The sequence below is a fragment of the Neodiprion fabricii genome, chromosome 2, assembly GCF_021155785.1.
Source record: "Neodiprion fabricii isolate iyNeoFabr1 chromosome 2, iyNeoFabr1.1, whole genome shotgun sequence".
Lineage (NCBI taxonomy): Eukaryota > Metazoa > Arthropoda > Insecta > Hymenoptera > Diprionidae > Neodiprion > Neodiprion fabricii.
The window spans coordinates 35,688,106-35,709,229 of record NC_060240.1 but is presented as its reverse complement, the minus strand read 5'-3'; the positions used below and the strand labels follow the sequence as shown (position 1 = coordinate 35,709,229).

The 21,124-nt window shown below is 42.1% G+C and overlaps 5 protein-coding genes across 11 annotated transcripts in view; 4 read left to right on the top strand and 1 right to left on the bottom strand.

The window, feature by feature from the left end:
• LOC124174849 (cyclic nucleotide-gated cation channel subunit A) overlaps nt 1–2,115 on the top strand; it is a 66,537-nt gene extending 64,422 nt beyond the window's left edge. For all 3 annotated transcript variants that reach the window (XM_046554415.1, XM_046554414.1, XM_046554416.1), the window contains one exon: nt 102–2,115. In XM_046554415.1, coding sequence (XP_046410371.1) covers nt 102–258 — 157 coding nt within the window. In that variant the 3' untranslated portion in view covers nt 259–2,115. The remainder of the gene's footprint in view (nt 1–101) is intronic.
• Nucleotides 2,116–6,308: 4,193 nt separating this feature from the next.
• Nucleotides 6,309–10,834, top strand: LOC124174860. The gene is made up of 5 exons (XM_046554434.1): nt 6,309–7,848; nt 8,121–9,092; nt 9,161–9,468; nt 9,535–9,790; nt 10,273–10,834. Exons 2-5 carry the CDS (start codon nt 9,005–9,007, stop codon nt 10,464–10,466), a joined length of 846 nt encoding a protein of 281 aa, XP_046410390.1. The 5' UTR covers nt 6,309–7,848; nt 8,121–9,004; the 3' UTR covers nt 10,467–10,834.
• A 734-nt stretch (nt 10,835–11,568) lies between these two features.
• On the bottom strand, nt 11,569–12,622 carry LOC124174865 (lipopolysaccharide-induced tumor necrosis factor-alpha factor homolog). Its single transcript, XM_046554440.1, has 3 exons — nt 12,043–12,622; nt 11,818–11,938; nt 11,569–11,749 (listed from the first exon to the last, which is right to left on the bottom strand). Exons 1-3 carry the CDS (start codon nt 12,092–12,094, stop codon nt 11,626–11,628), a joined length of 297 nt encoding a protein of 98 aa, XP_046410396.1. The 5' UTR covers nt 12,095–12,622; the 3' UTR covers nt 11,569–11,625.
• A 397-nt stretch (nt 12,623–13,019) lies between these two features.
• On the top strand, nt 13,020–15,949 carry LOC124174863 (lipopolysaccharide-induced tumor necrosis factor-alpha factor homolog). Of its 2 annotated transcripts, none has more exons than XM_046554439.1 (4): nt 13,020–13,071; nt 14,291–14,631; nt 15,146–15,299; nt 15,521–15,949. In XM_046554439.1, exons 2-4 carry the CDS (start codon nt 14,451–14,453, stop codon nt 15,621–15,623), a joined length of 438 nt encoding a protein of 145 aa, XP_046410395.1. In that variant the 5' UTR covers nt 13,020–13,071; nt 14,291–14,450; the 3' UTR covers nt 15,624–15,949. The 2 variants fall into 2 exon arrangements, with proteins under 2 accessions (XP_046410395.1, XP_046410394.1); XM_046554438.1 differs by having other exon boundaries at nt 13,024–13,071; nt 14,283–14,631.
• Nucleotides 15,950–16,624: 675 nt separating this feature from the next.
• Nucleotides 16,625–20,727, top strand: LOC124174866 (cysteine-rich and transmembrane domain-containing protein 1-like). Of its 4 annotated transcripts, XR_006869016.1 has the most exons (6): nt 16,625–16,639; nt 16,782–17,064; nt 17,165–17,255; nt 17,356–18,792; nt 18,880–18,982; nt 19,108–20,719. XR_006869016.1 is itself a non-coding variant. In XM_046554441.1 (3 exons), the coding sequence occupies exons 1-3, from the start codon at nt 16,932–16,934 to the stop codon at nt 17,396–17,398; spliced, it is 267 nt and encodes an 88-aa protein (XP_046410397.1). In that variant the 5' UTR covers nt 16,814–16,931; the 3' UTR covers nt 17,399–17,835. The 4 variants fall into 4 exon arrangements, 1 of the variants encoding a protein (XP_046410397.1); XR_006869017.1 differs by having other exon boundaries at nt 16,729–17,064; nt 17,356–18,982; nt 19,108–20,722; XR_006869015.1 differs by lacking the exon at nt 16,625–16,639 and having other exon boundaries at nt 16,783–17,064; nt 19,108–20,727.
• Nucleotides 20,728–21,124: the final 397 nt, after the last annotated feature.

The following is a 21,124-nucleotide window of genomic DNA, read 5'->3' as shown; positions in this document are numbered from 1 at the left end:
GGATCGAGGCGGGACGAGATATAGAAATAAATATAAAATGAAATATAAATCGCGAAGTGATGAAAACGAGGAAAGTGTCAGGTCGTGTTTTTGTACTGTAGATATCCAAGCGACAGCTGCAGCGAGCTGGAACTGGAACTGGACGAGGAACAGGGTGCGGCCGGAGGCGCTGGAATATCCGTTAATCAACATCGTCGTAGCTTCCAGCGGGCAAGGAGAAATAATTGCGCCAGAAGATACAAGCAAAACACGGTTTAGTCCTAACTTTGCTCGTTAGATCTCCACTCGGAAAAGGTTTCCTCGGAATAACTTGCGCGCAGAGTTTTGCCGCACGGGGACGATCGCTGAGCTAATTGTGAGCTTGTGATATTATACCGATCGCAAAGTGCGTTGCTGCTGCTTTCCTCCTTTCGTTTTACCACGTTTGTTATTTTATTTTTTTTTTTTGGTCTTTTTCTTTCATTTTAAGGAAATATTTTCTTATACTCGCATGCTCGAAGCATGGCGGACGAAGAATATAAACAATTAAATATCTTGTAGATAATTTGAAAAAGGATTTTGTTCTCGTCGACTTGAGGTATCTTGAACAGTGTGCACCTAACAGGTAATTTTTAATAGTGAAAATAACCGGCATAAACTAACGCTAAGATAACTTAGAGTATATGATACACGTATGGCCTAAAATGAAAAATACGAGAACAACACAGACTTAATTAAAATAATAACAAAAAATAATTGTTATAACTGCACGATTAATCGTAAGGTGCGCAATACAATGATGGATCATTTTTGTGAACTTACATATGATGTGCGCGCGGGGCGTTGAAATATTATATTTTTGATTAACTAGCGTTAAAATATGATCGAACAGGTGCTAAAATATTTTCAAGCGATCGACAGCTTCGACGTACTGGTGCGTTATTAAACACGTGTTGATAGGTGTTGTACTTGCCTGCATCTGTTTTAACGTACACCAGAATTTTCTTTTCAACAAGCTGTCGCTCGAACAAAACGCCAGTAAGTGATAACCGTATTTTAATTACGAATTCGGATAATTTTCTTTTTCGTTTTTTCCTTATTTTTGCCTCTTGCGATCTAACGATTCATACCTACAGGCTAAAGATTAGGTAAAATCGGAAACATGTGGCGTGAAGAAAATTGCGGTACGCCGAAGGAAAACGGAAGAAACCTTGCACATACTTCATTTACGCCAGCAATTCATCTAACTCGAGAGTAGATGAAGCGAAAAATGAGTCTTCGAGAACGGAAGTCCGTGGTCTGCGGTAGAGGCCGTTCCGGCTTTTGAAAAATGATTCAAACAACCAAGCCGCGTTCTGTTCGCTCTGAGCTGATTGCGCACTCCAATATTTCCGAAAACCCGCGGCTGAAAACGGCTGTGGAATCAGGCTGCTGCGAAAATTGCTGGAGGAGTTGAAAGCCTCGACTCGTCCCGGTTTATCGCGACGGAAATAGATCACCTATACGGGCAGGTAACCTAGATGACTGTTTCCCTTCAATATAACATCCTAATTCGGAAAGCTTACTGCTTACACTTCGCTATTGCCAACGAGTGAAATTATGCGCATCGTAAAATGTAACATGCGTCGGCGAAGAAATCGCGAATCGAAAGAAAGTCGCGAAATAATTTATCGCCGAGTGTTATTGTGAAAAGAAAAAACGAAACGGAAACACGCCGGCGGATATACGATTAAATAACGAAAAATATAAGCGATCATACGCAATTGAACACATTAATGTTGAACGGTTAAAGAGATACATATACATATATGTACATATTAGATATTAAAATGTACACAAGGATACACCATATTTTATAATAATAATAAGAATAACAATAATAATAGTAATAATAATGATAATAATAATAACAACAACAACAACAACAACAACAATATATAGAGATATATCTGGATAAGCGAATAGGTACCAATAAATCCGCGTCTAAAACGGCATCAAATGTTTTTTCCAAAGATGATTACGCAAACATTGTGACTAGTTACATATCTATTTTCGTATGTTATACGGCCGTAGGTAGCGGCGATGTAAATGAATGTTGATGATTGCATAGAAGATTTTTGTATTGGGCACTGTAATATATAAAAAAAAAAAAGAAAAAAGAAAAGAAAAATCAATAAATATTAATATTAAATTGTATACCAGCGACGTCGAATATTGAATAATACGTGTCACGAGCTTCTGTGTATTCGATGAACGCAAACAATTTTAGTAACAAGTGCCGATTAGACGACCAATTATTTCCCAATCTACAATAAGAGAGAGGTTTTTTTTTAGGTTGTAGTCCAAGTTCATTGACCGTATATCCTGGGGGTTGTGACCGTAGAGAATATTTGAGAAGCAGAAGACGGGGAAGACTGTACTTTTCCAAGAGGCCAATGAACCGCTAAAATTGAACTACGAGGAAATTCCCATAGGATAGGTATATAGGTACGCGTGTGTGTGTACATATATACATATAATATTTTTTCAGGTGTTCTTATCCCCTACTGACTCCTCGGGTATATCCACGTACAAAACCGAATTTATCAACCCTACAATGTGACATCAATACACCCGTACGTATACGTATCGAATCGATATTTACTATCTAGAAAAGTCACTGACAATAAAGAGCCGTTCAGGAGGCAATTCCTTCGCTGATACTGTCAGCGCAGACCGCGAGGAAGCTGTGTAGGGATCGTGAATCTGGAAAAATTAGAAAAAGGCTTTGCTGGACCGAGAAGACAGCCTTATAATCGATTAGCACCAGAGCAGAAACGGGTTCCAATAATTCTTCCATATCGTCAAATGCCCTCGGGCAAAGATGGCCGATAAATTTTCCCGATTATTGTTTGAACAACTGTTACATGATACATGGAATTGTGACATCGCTTGTATTATCCGAATCCATTGATAATTCCATAAATTTGCTCAACGTATCAGACTTTTGTCTGTAAACATGGATCATTCAATACTTCACGAATATGGATCGATGAATTTCACTTGTGAAGCAGGTCCTGCGGGTTCAAAGAAAAATTTCCATTAATTTTTTCCTCTTCATCTCTTTACTATTTTCCTTAAAATATTTCATTTTTTAACGGGATCGATTTTACGATATTTTCGTTACCCAGACTTTTCAAATTTATCCCTAAATTCGGCTTCGTCGTAATTCACTTCAATGACCGAGGATGATTTAATTTCCGTGTCAAAGAACCGACGCGCTCACTTTAACCTGCAGACTCTTGAGCCCCGGGGGCAAGTTTGTTGTGACAATTTTTTGTCGGGTAATAATCAGACAGTTATTTATTGTCTGCCGCTGCTGTAGCTGGCTGTGTGTCAAAAGTAACGAATTGCCGGAGGTTTTCGGCCCTCTATGTCGAGGGTATCATATATACCTGTAAATAAATATGTGTGCGTATAAATATGTACCTAACTATAACGAACCTACGCCACGAAGGAGTTTAACGGTGTCGGGGAATTATAGATACGTCTAACTTCTGCAATTCGTTCTGCAGCCTCTCGTGGTCGGGAATGAAAATCGTGCAGGGAATACCGTGCCCACGGTTATGATAAGAAAAAAAGTAAGACTTTCGGGATATTATTCACCGTATTTAATACCTGCATTCGTCGAACCATCGCGCGGTGACGATGGACACGGTACGTAGGCATCGTTCAACTTCAAACTACACACTGTGTTGTCAATGCTCGACATTATTCGCGGTTCAACGCCGAGTTTATCGACGAATACCTTCGCCGTTTATACAACGCACCTTTGACACGAACGGGGTTGAAGGCAATAAAGAATTTACATCGAATCTAAATTCATCCGCCACCAGAATTGCATGCATGAGATATCCAACTAAAACGGAATCTCGTCGTAAACTCCAGACTCCGAATCGGTTCTAGTGATAAAAGCATTATATAACGTGGCTGAGAGACTTCGTTGACATTCACATATTGCGCCTGCGGTTGAAGCCGTCTTCTTCCGGAGCTCGGATCTATATATCAACGGAAATTACTCGACAACAGCTTCCGGTTTCGCACCGCATATTTAACAGGATGGATATGAATGTTATTCGTCCCGTTCTCGAAGTTCTCGAAACGCCGAACCTGACTCGAGTAACGCCGCGCAATTCCGAAGGATTATGAAAATTTTTCGGATCTTTTTATTTTCTCTAAAAACTAACGTGAGTTATCAGACTTGCACGCGAGTTGGGGAAATACGGAATCGCAATTGTGCAGTATTGGAAAATCGAACTCGACAAATATTTGTAGCAGTTTGAAGCGTGGAAGTAGTCGGACTCGTTTGTATGTTTTTATTTTTATTTTTTATCACAATAAACAAACTTGTTTGCTTCTGCAGATGGTGAGCAAATCGTATATTCAGAAGCTAGCACGAAGTGTCTACTCGCCCATCGGAAGATTCGAAAGCAGCTGCTGGTTAAAGGCGTGACAAAGTGCTCGTCTTTACGCTGAAGTTCCTCATGGCTACGCCCAAAGCTGAGATAAATCTTGATACAATTTCGGGGAGTTTTCCACATTAATGACCGAATCCCAGATGCTACTGTGTGCCAGGATTGCCATGAGCTGGAATCGAGGATCGATCGTCATACCCATCAAACGCCCGTTTCGTGTAGCTGTTTTTTAATGCCCAATAAATTAGTAACGTTCTCCTGCACCTCGTTGTTTGCGCAGCTGTCGCGAAACGAGGCGATTCTTGTGCAAACTTTTTACATTCTATCGTGAAGACGTTACGGATGCGGAGGAGAAAATCTATACGATGATAGGCGCGGAACGCGGCACCATTTTTTAATAGTCGTACGTATATAAAATAACAGGCTGAAGCTCTTCTTTCTTTTGATGCAAGGGTTTTCTCTCAAAGTAATCAAATCACTACGAATCTCGTGTACTCGGCATTTTCATGAGAAAGGGATGATCCCGAAGAGAAAGTATAAGAGAAAGAGAGATAGGAAAAAAAAGAATAGATAGCACGGGGTTAAACGAGCGAACGGACGAAATCGTGCGGTGAAATTCCGACAATTTAGTGTAAATTATTCTTACCCGGCCCGACGCAATGACCAGTAATTGCAGCCCAACTTTAGAAAATGATATCCAGCGACCCAGATCCACGAGTTACCGAGCACAAAAGCGGCTGCCGATGAAATTAGGACATTTCTCATTCATTTTGTAGTTACCTTATCGACCAGAAGTACCTACGCCCGTTCGCGTGAAAATAATAATTGTGTCATTAATCCTCAAGTCTTTTATTCTCACTGAGTAACATTTATCCATAAGTAATTATAGTATATTTATATTAAGGTTAGATAGCGTATTGAATACGGAATGTGTTAGGTCTTGGATGACAACTAAAAAAGTACACGCGCATGCACGCTTTAATTTAATGTGTTTTTAGCATTGTAACAGATCGACGAACCACTAAAAGAGAATAACCAATTATATCTAGTCAATATGTTGTAATTGGGATCGGGATCAGTGATAAAATAAAATTGTATGGCTCCTTCCTTGAGTCAACGGTTGAGGAAAAAGAAGGTTTTTGGGTTAAGCGAGGATTCAAGACTCAATGACAAACGTAGTTAAAAATTGATTAATCCAGTACAATCACTCGTTCGCGGATTTGTCATATCAGCATTTCACACCGTTTACTCCTTTGGCAAAACAAGTACCCAAATAAATGTCACACAGGGGACAGTAGTGTTCGGCGTTTCGAAAATACGGTGTGCAATAGGGGAGAAGGCACAAACTGTAACAAAAGAGAATACCGAAGATTTAACGACTGACGTTGATTGACTAGGGTGGATTGCGATCGAACGATGTTCGGGGCTTTGGAAGGGTGAATAAATCCCTCGGGGGAATAAATTAATGAGCTATAATACCTCTCCCCTGACAACAATAGACTAGGGGATAGTTTTTAAACTCTTAAGCGTTGAACGTGGTAGCCGAATATCTCCGGATTGGATTCCAGCCCTTAAATTCTCTTCGCTTAACTTCAGGCAAAATCACATTCCTTATAAACAATAAGTAATAAGTAATAAATTCCTAACCCTAAAGGAAACAAGCAGATCGCAACCAGATGAGTTTGACTAGTTTCGACGTATCGGACAGCGGTTTCAATGGCCATAAGACAATTTGGGCAAGTCATAGTGGCCAGTCGCGGCCCGAGGGTTGTATGCTCTGAAAACAGGAAATTGAACGTACGGTTCACCCTTTGTAATGAGGATCCAATCTGGAAGAAAGTACGTAGCGAGGATATTACCGTGCAAATATTTCCAGGACGAACGTGTCGTGAATTTCTTGCACTTCAGGTCACCAGTCGAGGTATCATTGTCGTTAATCGGCACAAATCTTTCGACGGACATTTGACCGTCACGCGAACTGTCAGCAGTTCCGGTTTCGGTCAGACTTCCCATTTCCATGATCGTTTTCGCGGATGAGTCTTCTTCGAAGGGCAGAAATTATGCACAGGAAATGTTGTTAATTTTTTTTTCCGCACGTTTGTTTTCTTACGTTTCCGCGATCCTAATCACGAGTTGACAACCATTCCGCATTTGCCGCACTCGGCGTTACACAGATGTTACTAATCACTGTGATCGAACATCTTTTCTGGATATCACGCTTGGGTATAATTCTTTATCTAGATTATGCCGGCCTTGAATTTATACGCACGATAGCTGCTACCGCTCGGACGTACTTCCTCGGGTGTTAATTGTGACTTCATATCGCTGAACGTCCAACTCGTCCGTCTTATTCACAGTCACTATTGGATTATTTATTTCTCGAATTATAAATGACAGGCCCGTTTGCGGCTTCTTTGTAAATCGACGAAAAATTGGACGCGCGAAAATAGCCTGAAGAACGCCGCAAGTCGCGGAAAAATCTGCCGAGTACAGAACTCGGTACTTCAACGCTGTCCTCACGGATTTTAGTGACACTAAATTCTCGTGGCAATGACCCCAGCATCGAGATGCAGACGTCTCAAGGCGTCTGAATAACCAAAGATAAATTCAAAATTAACTTAAGAACGTCCGGACACTGCTTATACAGTTTCGAAATCATAGAATATAAATTAAAAATAAAAACACTTTCTTACCCTGCGACCAAGTACCAGAATTCTTCCGATTTCTTCAAAATTCTTCTGGGCTAAACAGGTTGGTTTCAATTCCTTTTACCTAAAATCTATACTGCCCTGAAATTTCCACCATACACACTACATATACGTATACATATATTGTGACATCCCTTGTCAATTACGTGTTATAGTTTCCGTCAAGTTTCAGTTGGATTTCGATTGTCCTGTGGGGAGTTGGCCACGCACGTACCTCAAGAGTACATAACTATCAAAACAGTGGTTTTCACGCGATAACGAATGGGAGAGGCTGAGCAAAGTTCGCTACGGGAAGTTCCTAGTTAATCTTGAGTGCTGGGAAACAATATGGCTCAATTAGAACCATTCGATGAAAAATACTACGACCATTCCCAAGACAGGAATGAGAGGCGTCACTACGACGAGCATCACGACAGGTGCAGCTGGTGCGACGAGGAATCGGATGATCGAGAAGAGTGGAGATACAACGATGAAAACTCTGAGAGTCTGGATAATCTCGACAACTATCGGCACAGGGACGCGAACGATTGTAAGAACGTTTACTGGGAGGATAAGTGTTCCTCGGACAATGTGACCAATCGGCATATCAGCGGTGCAACGTCGGCCGAAATACTTTGTCCGCACTGCAATTGTTATGTACATGCAGCAGTGGACCCAGGTCCGAAATGGTACATGTTCTTGCTCAGCACCGTTCTTCTACCATGTTGGTAAGGATGTTTCCTCTTCACTTTACTGTATACTCCTGCATAGCTGGATCTGCGATAAGCTCACTCACTCTAAAGCTCATTGGCAGACGTAACGGGAACGGTGAATTTCTACAAAGACAAAGTTAACGTAAATTCAGTGTGAAGTACATCGTGTCTGGTACGAGTATATTTGTTGCTTGGATTCGCGAAATTTGTCCCCTGCGTGTTTGAGTTTGAACGATAGGAGGACCTCGTGCATACCAAATGACAATCACGTACTGACGTTGTCGCAGCTTATGTTTGTTGCCACGTTTCACAAACGTGTTGAGAACTCCAAGGCACAGGTGCCCGATCTGTTCTCGTGTTATCCTTGGTGGCAGAACTTCGCCGTACGGAGCCCAGAGGCAGAATTACCGCTAGAACTATCCTGATGCAAACGTACAATTGGACTGCACACCGACTTGATCGTCTTTAGCAGGTTACGTATACCAACCCTTTCTGACTCTGACACATATTCCAAGCATTTGTTATCGTTTTTCAATCAAACAGGCTTTTTAAAAATTTCATGTAGTTTCGCGTAGATCCGTGCAGCATGGTTTTGCCTCTGTCCAGATATCAGGCTTGTTAAAATTCAACTTTCAATTCTGGAAGACTAAAAATGCGTCGATAAAACACTTGTATTAAAAATGGGAATACTGCTGAAATTCATGCCGTCGACCTACCGACCAATTGTGGTAGTTTGTCCTGGTTGTGAGGAGAAAATTAAGACTATTGTTACGTATGGGTCATCCTCGTTCACCTACATCATGAGCAAGCTCCTGTGTCCATTTTGGTTATTAGCTACTTGCATTCTAACAACTGTTTCCTCGTTCCAAGCCTTGAACTTGATTTCATTCGCTCATAATCGCCTAACTGTAATCTCTACGTTTTCACAGTTTGTGTTTTGTCCCGCATTTCACGGTGCTCGGTAAAAATCCGATACACAAGTGCCCTCTTTGCCTGATGACAATCCCGCCCGAGATACTGACGGGTTCCGATAGCGGCAACTTGTTAAGGCACAGGAAATGTTACAGGACAATTGCCTCGACTAAGCTCCATAATCAAGCTGTTCTCAAAGTTCCTACTGCAAACCGTAAGACCTGCATTCGACAATGAATTGAAACCCGTATAACTGCTTATGGAGGTCAATCCGGAACCCAGCGCCTCTGAAAATGGCTCCGCGATCACCCAAGATTACAACGAATGCCGTAACGCCGAAGCAACAGGTACTATAACAAAGTAAAGTAAGCTGCTAGACGCAACGTATGATGAAGCCATTCGCATTAATTTCCAGGTTCAAAGTTCACGTCCCCGACAAGTCGCAACTTGGATACGGCGCAAAAAGTTCCTGAATCGTTAGAAGCGATAATCAAGTATCCGGTGAATCCTTTACCGGGAACTTTCAAGCAGACTATGCGCGGTACGCAAACACCATTGACGTTGATAGGGGTTACGATGTCCAAATCTAACGAGGAGGATCAAAAACCCCCGTCGGCAGTGCCGGAAATACTGGAGGCGGAAATGCCTTCCGGAACGATAGAAGGTCCCGAATCTTCCACAAGTGCTGTCAAATCTGTATTCTCGCAGTTTCGGGTCGAGGCGGTAAGTCGTCGTTATCTTCTGTTGTGTTCCTGTAGACGTTTCTTCCATAATTTTCAATTCTTACAGGTGACCGTGAAGTTCAGCCACGAGGCAGCCACGCAGGCGACGCCCCCACACCCCTCTTTGACATCGACCAAGTCCTCGACGCTCCCTATTAACGTGATGCAGATCGCTACCTCTGTCTCTTCCAGCCGCTCTGGACCAAAAAGTGAAGTATTGACTGTGACCACTGACTATGGCACTCGGACTCCGGATGCCAGAAGTCTGCTGCTAGACGTCATTGAGCAGGATCATCCCATTCGTTACATCAACGTTGAACCGAGTAAAGTTCTTTTATGACAACTTTTACTTCGGGCAGAACCGTCTAAATTTCACTGTCGCTGTTTCGATTGAAAATTGGCAACGAACTACTTTTGCTTGGTTAGTGCAAGCAGTTGTTCCATGCGCAGAAAGCGTCGGTGTACAAAGTATATGACGTATTTTGAAAACGTTCAAATAGATTTAGAAAATGGATATTGAATCGCTAGAATCCAATCATGGTCACCGAAGGTAGTGACATTTAATATCCTGTTGATCTGATTAGTCGGTACAGTTGGTGGTATTAGTTTTGTCCGGAGTCAACCCCGTCACCGGTAGGAAGATATTTTGTCCCATTCAACAAATGAGCAATATGTAAAACAATACGAGTAAATTCAGCCTGTTTATCGTCGTTATTCCACAGATTCAGAAATCCTCGATAGGTCAAATTTAGACGGTGTCTCTGCGTTAAGCGTATGGGGCAAATTGCGTATAATTAATCAACAGGTACTTCGGCAATTGCCGTGACAAGTTCGTCGCCTGTGACAACACCCGGTTTACCAAATTTCACAATGTCGCCACCTTCGATCAACAGCCAAAGAAGCTTGCTGAATTTACAACGAAGGCGCCCAGACAATCGATGGAGCTGGAGAAATTGCTTCAGACGAAACATCCCTCAGGGAGAAGATGTATGGAGCTGATGGAATTAAAACGAGGCTCTGGAGTATTTCTTTTTATCGTTTCTTCTTCTTCTTTTTCACCTCATCCCTCATCCCGCAGCCGGATCTGATACCTTACACAATGGGACCACCACCTACGTATTCGGGAATATTCAGAGAGCAGAGACCGCTCTACACCGAATCTACCATCCCACTACCACCAAGACTGTCCAGCGACACTGTCGCCTCATTCGTAGCACCGATACCCCCGCCAAGTTATGCCCAAGCCCAAGGTCTCTGCGTGTCTCCGTATTCGATGGAACAGATTATTTCAGTGACTCGTAATACACGACATCAATCTTCTCTTCACGTATATTCGTAAATCTTCCCGAATGTCGGACTCGTTGAAATCCTGACCCTTTTTGTCAATTTTTTCATTTCACTTTCCATTATTCCGACTTGGAAAACTCGCTTTTGGAAATGATATGAGTGTCACGGTTCCAGCCAACAGGGGTGCCTGGCCGCCGAGGCCCACCGCCACCATTTGCCCCAGATGTGCGACAGTCGTCGTAACCGCAATCGAAGCTCGACGATCGGCCATCACCCACATCTCGGCATTGGTACTTTTCCTATGCGGGTAAAGTTGAACGCCCTTATTGTGCCCTTTCCAGTCAGTGCCCGGCCGCTAAACCTACGAACACGGAACACCTAGCATGAAAATTTGTTGGCTTATAACGGAGTTTGGTAATTTATGACGATTCGCAGATGCTGGCCGTGTTGTTTGGTCCCGTACTGCATCGATTCCTGCAAAAGTACGCATCACCATTGCCCGATTTGCCGAACTTACCTGGGAACTTACAGACCTTGGTGATGCGGGCGACGAGAGCAACGACACGGATTTCTCATTCGGTGGCAAAAAAAAACCTGAACGTTGAAAGTGCCAGCAGGAAATTGAATAAAATTTATCTGATCACACGCCGGGGCAGAAAATTATTCGTGTCATTTTACCTTAGATATATCCTTAGATTGTAACTCTCGTTAAGTCGAATAAAGGGACAGGTTGTACTCCCTTAATGAAAGGCCTGCGTCAGGTAGGCGTATATGCTGGAACAGCTTTATTCTAGTCTCAGATATGTAGGTATAATAGTGTCTATAAATGAGAAGTGCCGACGTGCCTTAGCAGATGAATGGGCCCTTCTTCCTAGTGCAAAGCTTCCAGAATAGAGTTGTGAGATGCTAAATGGGTATTGCAGTCCGGGCAGTAATGTTTTGCGGTGACGAAACACATCGAGAAATATGGAAGAAGACAGCATCCGAAAAAACAGCTGCGATTATAAATAAAAAATTGTATCAATCGAGCAAATAAGGATAATCAGATCCCATCATCACTCACCCAGCAACAATGCAGAGGATACAAGTAATGTGCGCAATCTTCGAGTAAGATATTTGCACTTCGGTGGTAACGTTCCTCCTACAGGTTGAGCAGTACGCTATAGCCGGACTGTGGTGATTACCTGAAAAAAAAAATTCAAATATAAAATGATAGCTGGTCAGATCGATGTCTTATAACCGACATAATAATACAACATCTTTGGGAGATGTGATGTAATAAACTTACGAGGCCCATTCCCAGTTGCGGATTGAGGCGAGGTTTGGTTTGATGCAGACATGACAACTCAACGTTCAGTAAACATCATAGATAAAAGTACCGTATGGTCATGGATATAACTTATTTTGTATACATTCACGAAGTACGTGAATTCCCTTGGGTGTAAAAACTAAAAGAAACCAGCCGTGCTTCGCACAACGCGTTGAACATCCGTCCGGAATCAATAAATAGTTTTGCAAAGAAGATCGTCGGGGATTTCGAAGGAGCTGACAACTCTGTCCAATTAGCGTATAGCGAATAGAATTTCGGTTCTAATGGTGAACATTGGGCGGATGCAAAACATCTTCGGCTAGTTTATCACTGTTCAGACCAAACCCCAGGTTCATTTTCATAATGGCAGATAACCCATGTCATGGATACTCTATTGGGATACCTCCACCCGCAGAACTACTGTCAAAAAAGTAACGTGGGTCGATCCTGAGTTGCATCTATTCGCAGGGGAAGGAAAAAAATAAAGATAATTCAACGAGCGCAACGTAGCAATCCACTCAGCGCGTACACGTACGTATCCTCTAAAATGAAATTAAATACCGACCGTGGCCTCGACTTTAGATGAAAAGTGACACATCGTCGGTGAGATGACGGTATGTTACCATTTATCGTGAAAACAGAGTGTTAAATTCATTCAGCCTTTTGGAAACGATCCTTTTGAATAATCAATTTTTAAATTATTCGAGCACGTTTCTTGACCATGATATTAAAATTTTTCCTCCGAGTTTGTCAATTTTATCCAAACTGACGCGATATGGTAGAGATGTTATCTCACAACATGCAGCTAAATTCTGAGAAAATTCACATTGTTTACATGGGTACCAACAGATGGCACCAGATGGACGCAATTTTCGATCTCTGTGTGCAACCAGTTGCTAAACTCAAAGTGAGGAAACTGCTAATGTCAACTCGACGTGAGTTGTTGATGAAGCTTTTACCCACTGTTGCCACAGTTGCGGAAAGCAAGATATCCTACTCGATCATTTTGTAAGTAGACCGTGAAATTAAATTTCACGCGGGTGTATTGGTACGAGTAATTATTCTACCGAATACGGCATTGAATGTAACAAGGCAATGTCGCTATTCGGCTCACGTTCAATGCCGGCCTTTGATACGAAATATGCGTCGCGTATTTTTGAAGCGTAATTACTCCGTCCAAGTGTACGGTAACTTTGCTACATCGTTCTAAATTCACGATCAGAATAAACGAAGCCTTGAATGCGAACCGTTGGAAAACAAATAAACTGGAAACGGTGGTAGAATGTCTATGCATACCAGGGTTACGGAATCTTTTAAACCTGTCTTATATTAATATATTCTATTATTAACTTCCCAAGATTCAAAATATCTGCAAACTTTTGTTACAATCGAACAGCTCAAAATTATCAATTTGCAGTCTTGTTGAATTTAACAATTGGATTTGAACCTGCGATATTGCAATGAAATACAGATGTAATTCTAGTATCTGACGTTTCAAAGTGACTAATGAAAAATGACAGCATTTGCGTCATCGGGTGGGTAAATAACTAGATTACTCATTATAAACCAGTTTGTTTCCTGATTATGTAGCACAATCGTTGCTGCGTTTTCACCTTTCTTTAGCGCTTTTCACCGTCTGAAAAGAAAGGAATCCAACGTTCTGATTAAAATACGTTGATTCGAACATGCTCAAATTTTAATGTGTCATTTTATTTGCCGATTCGATCAAACCAAGAAGATAAAATAATGCGAAAGAGACTTCGCTCTGTAATCTTGAAATGAGTCACTGCATTGACCAGGGAATCACCCGCAGTAATGTTGACACAGATAATTTCATTTTCAAACAAAATTCCCATTTGAGAATCTACACTTGCGGCGGATTCTGTGAAATTACCATTTGAAATACTGTGATTCAAAGTACTTATTGTATAACCGATGCACGTCGTCGTTATCTATTTTCCGGTGAGTGATTCGGAGAAAAAAAATAATCAGTCATGAGATCATGAACAATTATATTTCCGGAACTCAACATTTCTTCTTAAACAGTTTTATCAATACAAGGAGGACGCGTGAATGCCTTCCTCCCATTAAATTTACCCCGATTTCAACAAATGACCGTGAAAGGTGCGATGACATTGTTATCATCTCGGTCTTCAATCCTTCCTATCTTCGACCATTGACTAGACTCAAAGCTTCGCTGAATTTGGCATGGAATCAAGTTTTACAGATTAGTTCCTCGCCGAACGTAATGAGATAACGCTATCTCGATCTGGTGGAGTTTTCACACCGCGAACGATCCAGTTCGCAACAACCATTCGTTCTTCGAACTTCGTGCAGCATTTGCATCGTCGACAGAAATTCAAGGTGAGCGTCAAACATCCGCAGTAATGGACAAGGATCCTCCGCCTCCTGGATTTATCAACCAGCAACCACCCCCATATTCTCCACCGACGGAACATCCGACGACAACCTCGGTACCACTTTCTACGTTACCCCCGTACACCGAACAACCATTGTACCATCTTCACGGCGCGAACGTGACGGCACACGTCATCACCCAGCAGCCAGGTACTCGCAATCAGCGTCGATTTTGTAAATTTTTCAAGTGAAAATTAACCCGTACGGAACGACCAAGGCAAAGGTACTCCGATGGCAGAAAAGTAGACGTGAATCGGGGAACGGATCTAGGTATTGATCCTCACTTCAAGGGTCCGTGAGATTCGCGAACTGATTCCCTGTTAGTCGCGCCACATACTTTAGCATAGTACTTGCAGAAATCTAGGTAAAAATAAATTGTTGCAAAATGTGGCGCAGGTTTGCCTAAATTCTTGTAGATTCGTGGCAAGGAATTATTCAAATCAATCTTATCGATTATATTTCGATAAGTATCTTAATCAGATGACAGAATTATCGCCGACTGAGCGGATCTGTTTTTAATCCCGGATTAATCGCGAAGGGAAATTAAACCCGGGCTGCAAAAATATTCAAAATAATAACTGTGGCTGTTTTTTCAAACGATCACAGTTGGAAAAATTTCAAATTTCATACGATTAACGTTAATTTCCATCTCGTCATTTTTCAGGGACAACGGTTCATGTCATTACCAACGCATCCCCTTTCGGGCCGGATCCGATAACGATGATTTGTTCCAAGTGCAATCGCACGGTGAGCAGCGTTGTCATTAAGCAGCCGACAACTAGAACCCACCTGTGGGCATGCCTCTTATGCATATTCGGGTGAGATGCGCTACTCCTTCAAATCGCATCAACGACTCATTTTTCATTAACATTATCGGCTCTCGTTCTATTTTCCGTGTACATCAATATCATGTCAAATCGCATCACTCTTCGATTCGTAGTTCGAACGTACATGTCCACTATCAATCTCCCAAATTTCTCTTTCAAACAACCGTCGGGAGAATTATGCAAAAATTGTCTTCATCGCGTCCGCATTTCAGCTGCTGGCCCTGCGCACCTATCGTCTACTGCACGGAATCCTGTCTCGACACTGCACACTACTGTCCCAACTGTAAATCCTATCAAGGAAAGCACAGGCGTTAAGAATCCACGATGAGAAAGACGTTAAGATCGACGATGAGCGTACCGATCTAGTCTTGGGTCAGAAAAATATTTTCAAACGTAAAATAAGGCTGAAAATAAAAGCAGTTCAAGTTTCGGACTGCCGATCATGTCTTAATTTAGTCTTTAAGTTACCGTTGTGTTATACTTGAATTTATTCTCGTTTATAAGACTAAACTTATAACCTATCTAGTATTTATTTTTATTGTTTCACACTACTTATGTCTCTTCTACGTGTAGATCTACGATCAAGAGCAAAAGTGCAATGAATGAAGGAAAAAATTTCGAATTAAAAATAGTAAACTGCAAAGTTCACAAGCACGCGTTATCTTTACTACGTGGTGCACGATGCAAGTAAGACAAATCAGGATTTGTTGATAAAACACGATGTGAGCCAGAGACTCCTCCTTTCACCTCCGAAGCGTTTCTACCTCACGCTTGTCGCGATAACCACGGTTTTTTTAACGATAGGCTCCGCCGGCTTTTCGTTACCTCGTAGGTAAACTGCAAAAGTAAACAAACGGTCGCGATAGCATAACTGATCTGTGATCGCAAGTCCGGAACGTCCTCGACCGATATATCATTGGCACTCCGGTCATATACAGTCGGTGAATTCGATCGGTCGAGCGATCAGTGCTACAAGTTAATCAAGAAGTAACTGCAGACTGTTAATACGGCAGGAAATTAAATCACCTTGAGGTGCTGAACAACAAGTTTACACCTTTGAGCGTAAAACTTGGCAACGTCTTACGTCAAACGACCTCTCAATGGTCTTAACGTTAATAATACCAAAAGCCTCTAAAAGTTGCGAATGCGTGCTGCATAGAAATAAAAAAATGTTCACGGCGTACACGGTCGTTAACTCGAATGGCAAACGAGCAATAAATGGTGAGATGTTTAAAGACGATTGCCATCGGCAATCCGGAACAGGTAATAACAATTCGAGCACCACGAGCAGCAGCAGCAGCATTGGCTGCGTCCAGGAGTCTGAAAGTCAGGTGAGCAGCACGTTAGTTATTACACCATTGCCAAATGGCAATCACGCAAGTCTCCGCGGTAAGAAATCGATAATTTTTTGAGATAACAGAGGCCGATTCACCGCGACGCGTCACGACGCGGCGAAATGTTTTCCAACTACAGCTATCGCGTAGGCCGCGTTCTCGCCTCGCGGCGACTCATTGTCGTCAGTCAGTCAGTGTTGGCGCTCCGTATCGTCGACATCCATCCAGTCATTCGTCGATCGAGCAAGTCCTGCGAGCCGTTCGTCTCTGCATTTAACGACGCGCCGTCATGTACCCCGGGAATAACAACTACCAGTACAACCCGCAGTACGGCAATCAGCCGCCTCCCCCGCAAGGCTACCCGATGTACGGACCTCCGCCGCCTTATGGTGCCCCGCCAATTACGCAGCAGCCACCCCCAGGTAACATGGATTCAAAGTACTTGGTGTTTACGCCGCGCCGATGGTCATTGATCGGTTTCAAACACTGTGCCGTACCCTCTGTAATTTTTTCCCATGACAGGTACGACGGTCTACGTCGTTCCCGCCCAGGAACAGCAACGGTCAACGGGAATGAGTGCGGAGTCGGCTCTTTGCTGCGGGTGCTGTTTAGGGTGGGTTGAATTTCGGACGATTTTTACCCAGATATTTATATTTTTATACCGTACCGGCTTGAACGATTTCGTTAATTTAACGTTTCATCGATTCCTGCAGACTCTGTCTCGGGTGCGGACCTTGCGACCTCTGTTGCTGCTAGTTCCAAATCACCGGGGGTAACAAGTGGTTGCCAACGATGCGATCCGGGCGATGATTATACCGATTTCCAATGAACGACGATGGATTTATCGACGCCCTGGGAAAACCGGAGCGGATGTTGACTGATTGCCTTACGCCGTGTAGAGGAAAATGTCGTCAAGAACAGTTGGTGGAATCTTGTCGGTGTGTGCGAATGTGTGTCAGTGTGGGTGAGTGTGCGCAGAGATAATGGATTCTTAAGATATGTGAAACCTGTTGTATAGATAAAAGAAATAAAATTTTCAACCTCGAGTCTGGCGCGATGAGGCACAGTTCGGGCTAATCGTGAATAACAAGACGCTTAAGTGGTCGGGCACGTCGGTAAAGTAATTAAATATCATAATTGTGTAAATATTAGGTAACGGTTGAAGGTGCTCAGTAAAATAATTAACAGATAAACGTGCCAGTTATACTTTAATTTATTTATTATCCCCTCTCTCTCTCTCTCTCTCTCTTTCTTTCTTTCTTTCTTTCTCTGGATCCCACCAATCCATGCGATTTCGAAATATAATATAACATCATCCCGATCGAACTGCGCTGAAATGCGTTTTCACCTAATATCGTGAATCGCCAAAACGTAAAGGCCTTCGATCGATTATATTCAAGCTCTCCTCCGTCATTATCTCAGTTCGTGTGATTGGGAATATTTTTTTCCATGTTCAATTGCAAATCAGGATACCATACAACGGTACGAGCCTCTGGTTTATTGTTGTTGTTGTAGAAGCAACGTGCGAACTAAAAATTAGTACTTGAGTCGTAAAGAGGTTCGTTCTTTCGCTATTGTTTGTATACCTACCTATACGAGACCGTTACAAAAGATAGCATTCGCTCACGAGTTATATCACCAACGACTTCGCTGCGTTAACGTACCGTATACAAAATTCCGAGAGCTTAATGGCGGCTGAAGTTGTGCGACGATAACGAATCGCGATAATGATCGATAGCATCGATTCGAAAAACGGTATCACGGGCCTTGCGATCCGATATTTTATACTCCTCTTACAGGTACGTCACTGACTGAGATACGAAACACATGTTGTCACACAGTTGCCGCAGGAAGCTCACGGATTCCGCAGTAGACGATAAAACCTTGGCTGGTGAACACTCGGTGGTAATTTATTTCCGAACCGAGGAGGACTGGATACCATTACCTCCTACACTTTGACGATACGCCGAGTCACGTTATGATCAACAAGGAGAGAGAGGCAACGTCAGCGGCTGGCAGATCTGTGCCAAATAGTGCAAATCGTACGGACGATCCGCCGCCACCTTACAGCCTCTACAAACCGTCAATGGCAGCCGAACCACCCCCGCCGCCCCTCGAACCTCCAGCTTTGACTTCGGAGCAACCTCCAGGTTGGCGTAACGGCAGATCGAATTTGTTCAGAAAATCTAATACTTGTACGGACTAACTTTCCGAATCATTATTCCGATCCTATTCAGCTGTAATAACCGAGGTTATACCTGGTCCTGGTTCACAAACGGAAAACTCTTCGAACTACCACTTGACGTCGGGAGAGAGCATCAAGGCTGCCTGCTGTATAGTGTAAGTTACGTTTCAAGTGTTGCCAATATCAGAGACGCTGTAAATTCGATGGTAAACTTTTTGTTTAAGTGAATTTTTAGCCTTGCATCCATACACCGGTCTTAAGATATTTCAATTTTATTCAGGTTATGCTGGTTCTGGATCCCGTTCGCCTTCTGCATCGACTGTTGTGCCAGAACTTACCCACAGTTAAGGCCCAAACGGTATCGGTAGAGAAAAGGCCGTCTTTCGCTCCTGAACTCACCTTCAAGAGGACGAATTGCAACGTTTAAGATGTCAAGCTCGTTTTTAAGAACCAAGTGAGCCAGGGCAAAGCCTAGGCGTGGAATGTTGTTTTTAGTTTGGCCAAAATACGCGTGCGCGTGATTGGGACCATGTGAAAGCGATCGCTGCAAGTTTACAGTGAGAACTATGATATTGCATAAATGCAGATGAATTCACTCTATGCTAAATTGCCTGTACAGCAATTACCAAATAATCAATCCGAAACGTATGAATAACGCTGCGGGCACCAGTCGACCGGTGTAATTTTAAAATTTGGGAGCAGCACAAATTCACTCTTAGCGTCGTAATATTTTCCGAACAAGTCAATTTCTTACGCACCATTAGACTTGAGTCAGTTCATTGATTACCAGCAATTCGAACGTGCCATACTCAACAAGTGACAATTTTTCAGTTGAATAATTTTACTGTCGGTACGGACGATCGAAGTTGATGGGATTGTTTGAACATTCTGAAATTATTATGAAACTACGACGTTTGATGTGAAATCGAATATCGGCTTTGAAATTTTATCGGCATCCGGAATATGTTGTCGAAAAAATGTTATTCCTCATTTTTGTGTAAGGATAACGAATTACCGGTGATGAGTAAATTCAAATAGTTTTTCGGAAATCAATTTTTTTCCTTTTTGCCAAGGAAATACGGAACTTCGCAATAATTCGTTTGGTACAAGACAGCTGAATCTGTTTTCTCTCCACTTACCAGCATTATCTCGTATTTATACCGATCCCCTTGAGCACGTTTCAATAGTATTATCTTAATCTTAGTTTCCAATTTTTATGGTCTATACCTCAGCTGTTAACTGCGGCTGATTACACCTGACATATTTTACTGTGCTATACACACACATAATAAGTATAATCATATACCTAGTCACATGTTCTAATTAACAAGACATTTATAATACATACTGTTTTCATTCAATACGACTGTCGCTGCTTCGATTTACAGTGTGTGAGTGTCCCACTGAAAAAAACTGAGACACAGTTCGGCTAGTATTGTATGAGGAAAAAACTGAATCACCATAAGTGAACCTTTACACGATACTCGTGACGTACCAAGACGCAGTTACGTATCCTTGTCACGTGTCGTGAAGCGTGGCTTCCCACAAAGGCGAATCATATCCGGACCTCACTTCCGCACAACGATCGACTTAACGAGAACCTACGGTTTCTTTTTCTTCATACATTTTCACGCTGTGCCATGTGCGTATCAATATGAATACGGTTTCAATACGTAAGGATCCGCGGCTGCTTATGCTATAAATAATTCCAGCCAAACGTAAGCAGCTGCTGCTTGTATCATATTATATACAAATGACATCACACGGTACTTCGGAAACGTTACGATTTCGTTCGTTACTTTGTAATTTTTAATCAATAATCAAAACTTCAATCTTTTACATACGTTAAAAATCGGCAAATAAACAAAAACGCCAAGTCTACCGCTTTAACTGTTTTATATGTGGAACAGGAAAAATTATACATCATATCGAAGATTTTGAATTATTGCCAACTTTGAATGAAATCGATTATAAAATTATACACATAACGATGATTTGATAGAATAATCGTTTGAAACTCCAAGTTTTCGCTTTTAATATGACGCTCAGTCTATCTGGTGAAATTTTTTTAATATTACGTTATAGCAAAGACTAATTTCTACAGTACCTAGATGTTTTCAACCTCTGTCTCCTCAGAAAATTTTACTCAGCTGAAATTCAGAACATCTGTTTTCAGTATTTCTATAACACACGTGTAAATGCTGATAATGAAAGTTTCCCAAAAATATTTGATCAATAATCGTATCGGAAGTTGTTAGGCAAGGTAAGTAAGATTTTTGACGGTAATCAATCGAATA

Coding starts and splice junctions, on each gene's coding strand:
- LOC124174863 (XM_046554439.1), top strand. CDS start 14,451: ATGGACAAGGATCCTCCGCCTCCTGGATTTATCAACCAGCAACCACCC. Junction 14,632..15,145: donor CGTCATCACCCAGCAGCCAG/GTACTCGCAATC, acceptor GTCATTTTTCAG/GGACAACGGTTCATGTCATT. Junction 15,300..15,520: donor TGCCTCTTATGCATATTCGG/GTGAGATGCGCT, acceptor TCCGCATTTCAG/CTGCTGGCCCTGCGCACCTA.
- LOC124174865 (XM_046554440.1), bottom strand. CDS start 12,094: ATGTCTGCATCAAACCAAACCTCGCCTCAATCCGCAACTGGGAATGGG. Junction 11,939..12,042: donor CGCAACTGGGAATGGGCCTC/GTAAGTTTATTA, acceptor TTTTTTTTTCAG/GTAATCACCACAGTCCGGCT. Junction 11,750..11,817: donor ATCCTCTGCATTGTTGCTGG/GTGAGTGATGAT, acceptor TTATAATCGCAG/CTGTTTTTTCGGATGCTGTC.
- LOC124174860 (XM_046554434.1), top strand. CDS start 9,005: ATGGAGGTCAATCCGGAACCCAGCGCCTCTGAAAATGGCTCCGCGATC. Junction 9,093..9,160: donor CCGTAACGCCGAAGCAACAG/GTACTATAACAA, acceptor ATTAATTTCCAG/GTTCAAAGTTCACGTCCCCG. Junction 9,469..9,534: donor CGCAGTTTCGGGTCGAGGCG/GTAAGTCGTCGT, acceptor CAATTCTTACAG/GTGACCGTGAAGTTCAGCCA.
- LOC124174866 (XM_046554441.1), top strand. CDS start 16,932: ATGTACCCCGGGAATAACAACTACCAGTACAACCCGCAGTACGGCAAT. Junction 17,065..17,164: donor TACGCAGCAGCCACCCCCAG/GTAACATGGATT, acceptor TTCCCATGACAG/GTACGACGGTCTACGTCGTT. Junction 17,256..17,355: donor TGCTGCGGGTGCTGTTTAGG/GTGGGTTGAATT, acceptor CGATTCCTGCAG/ACTCTGTCTCGGGTGCGGAC.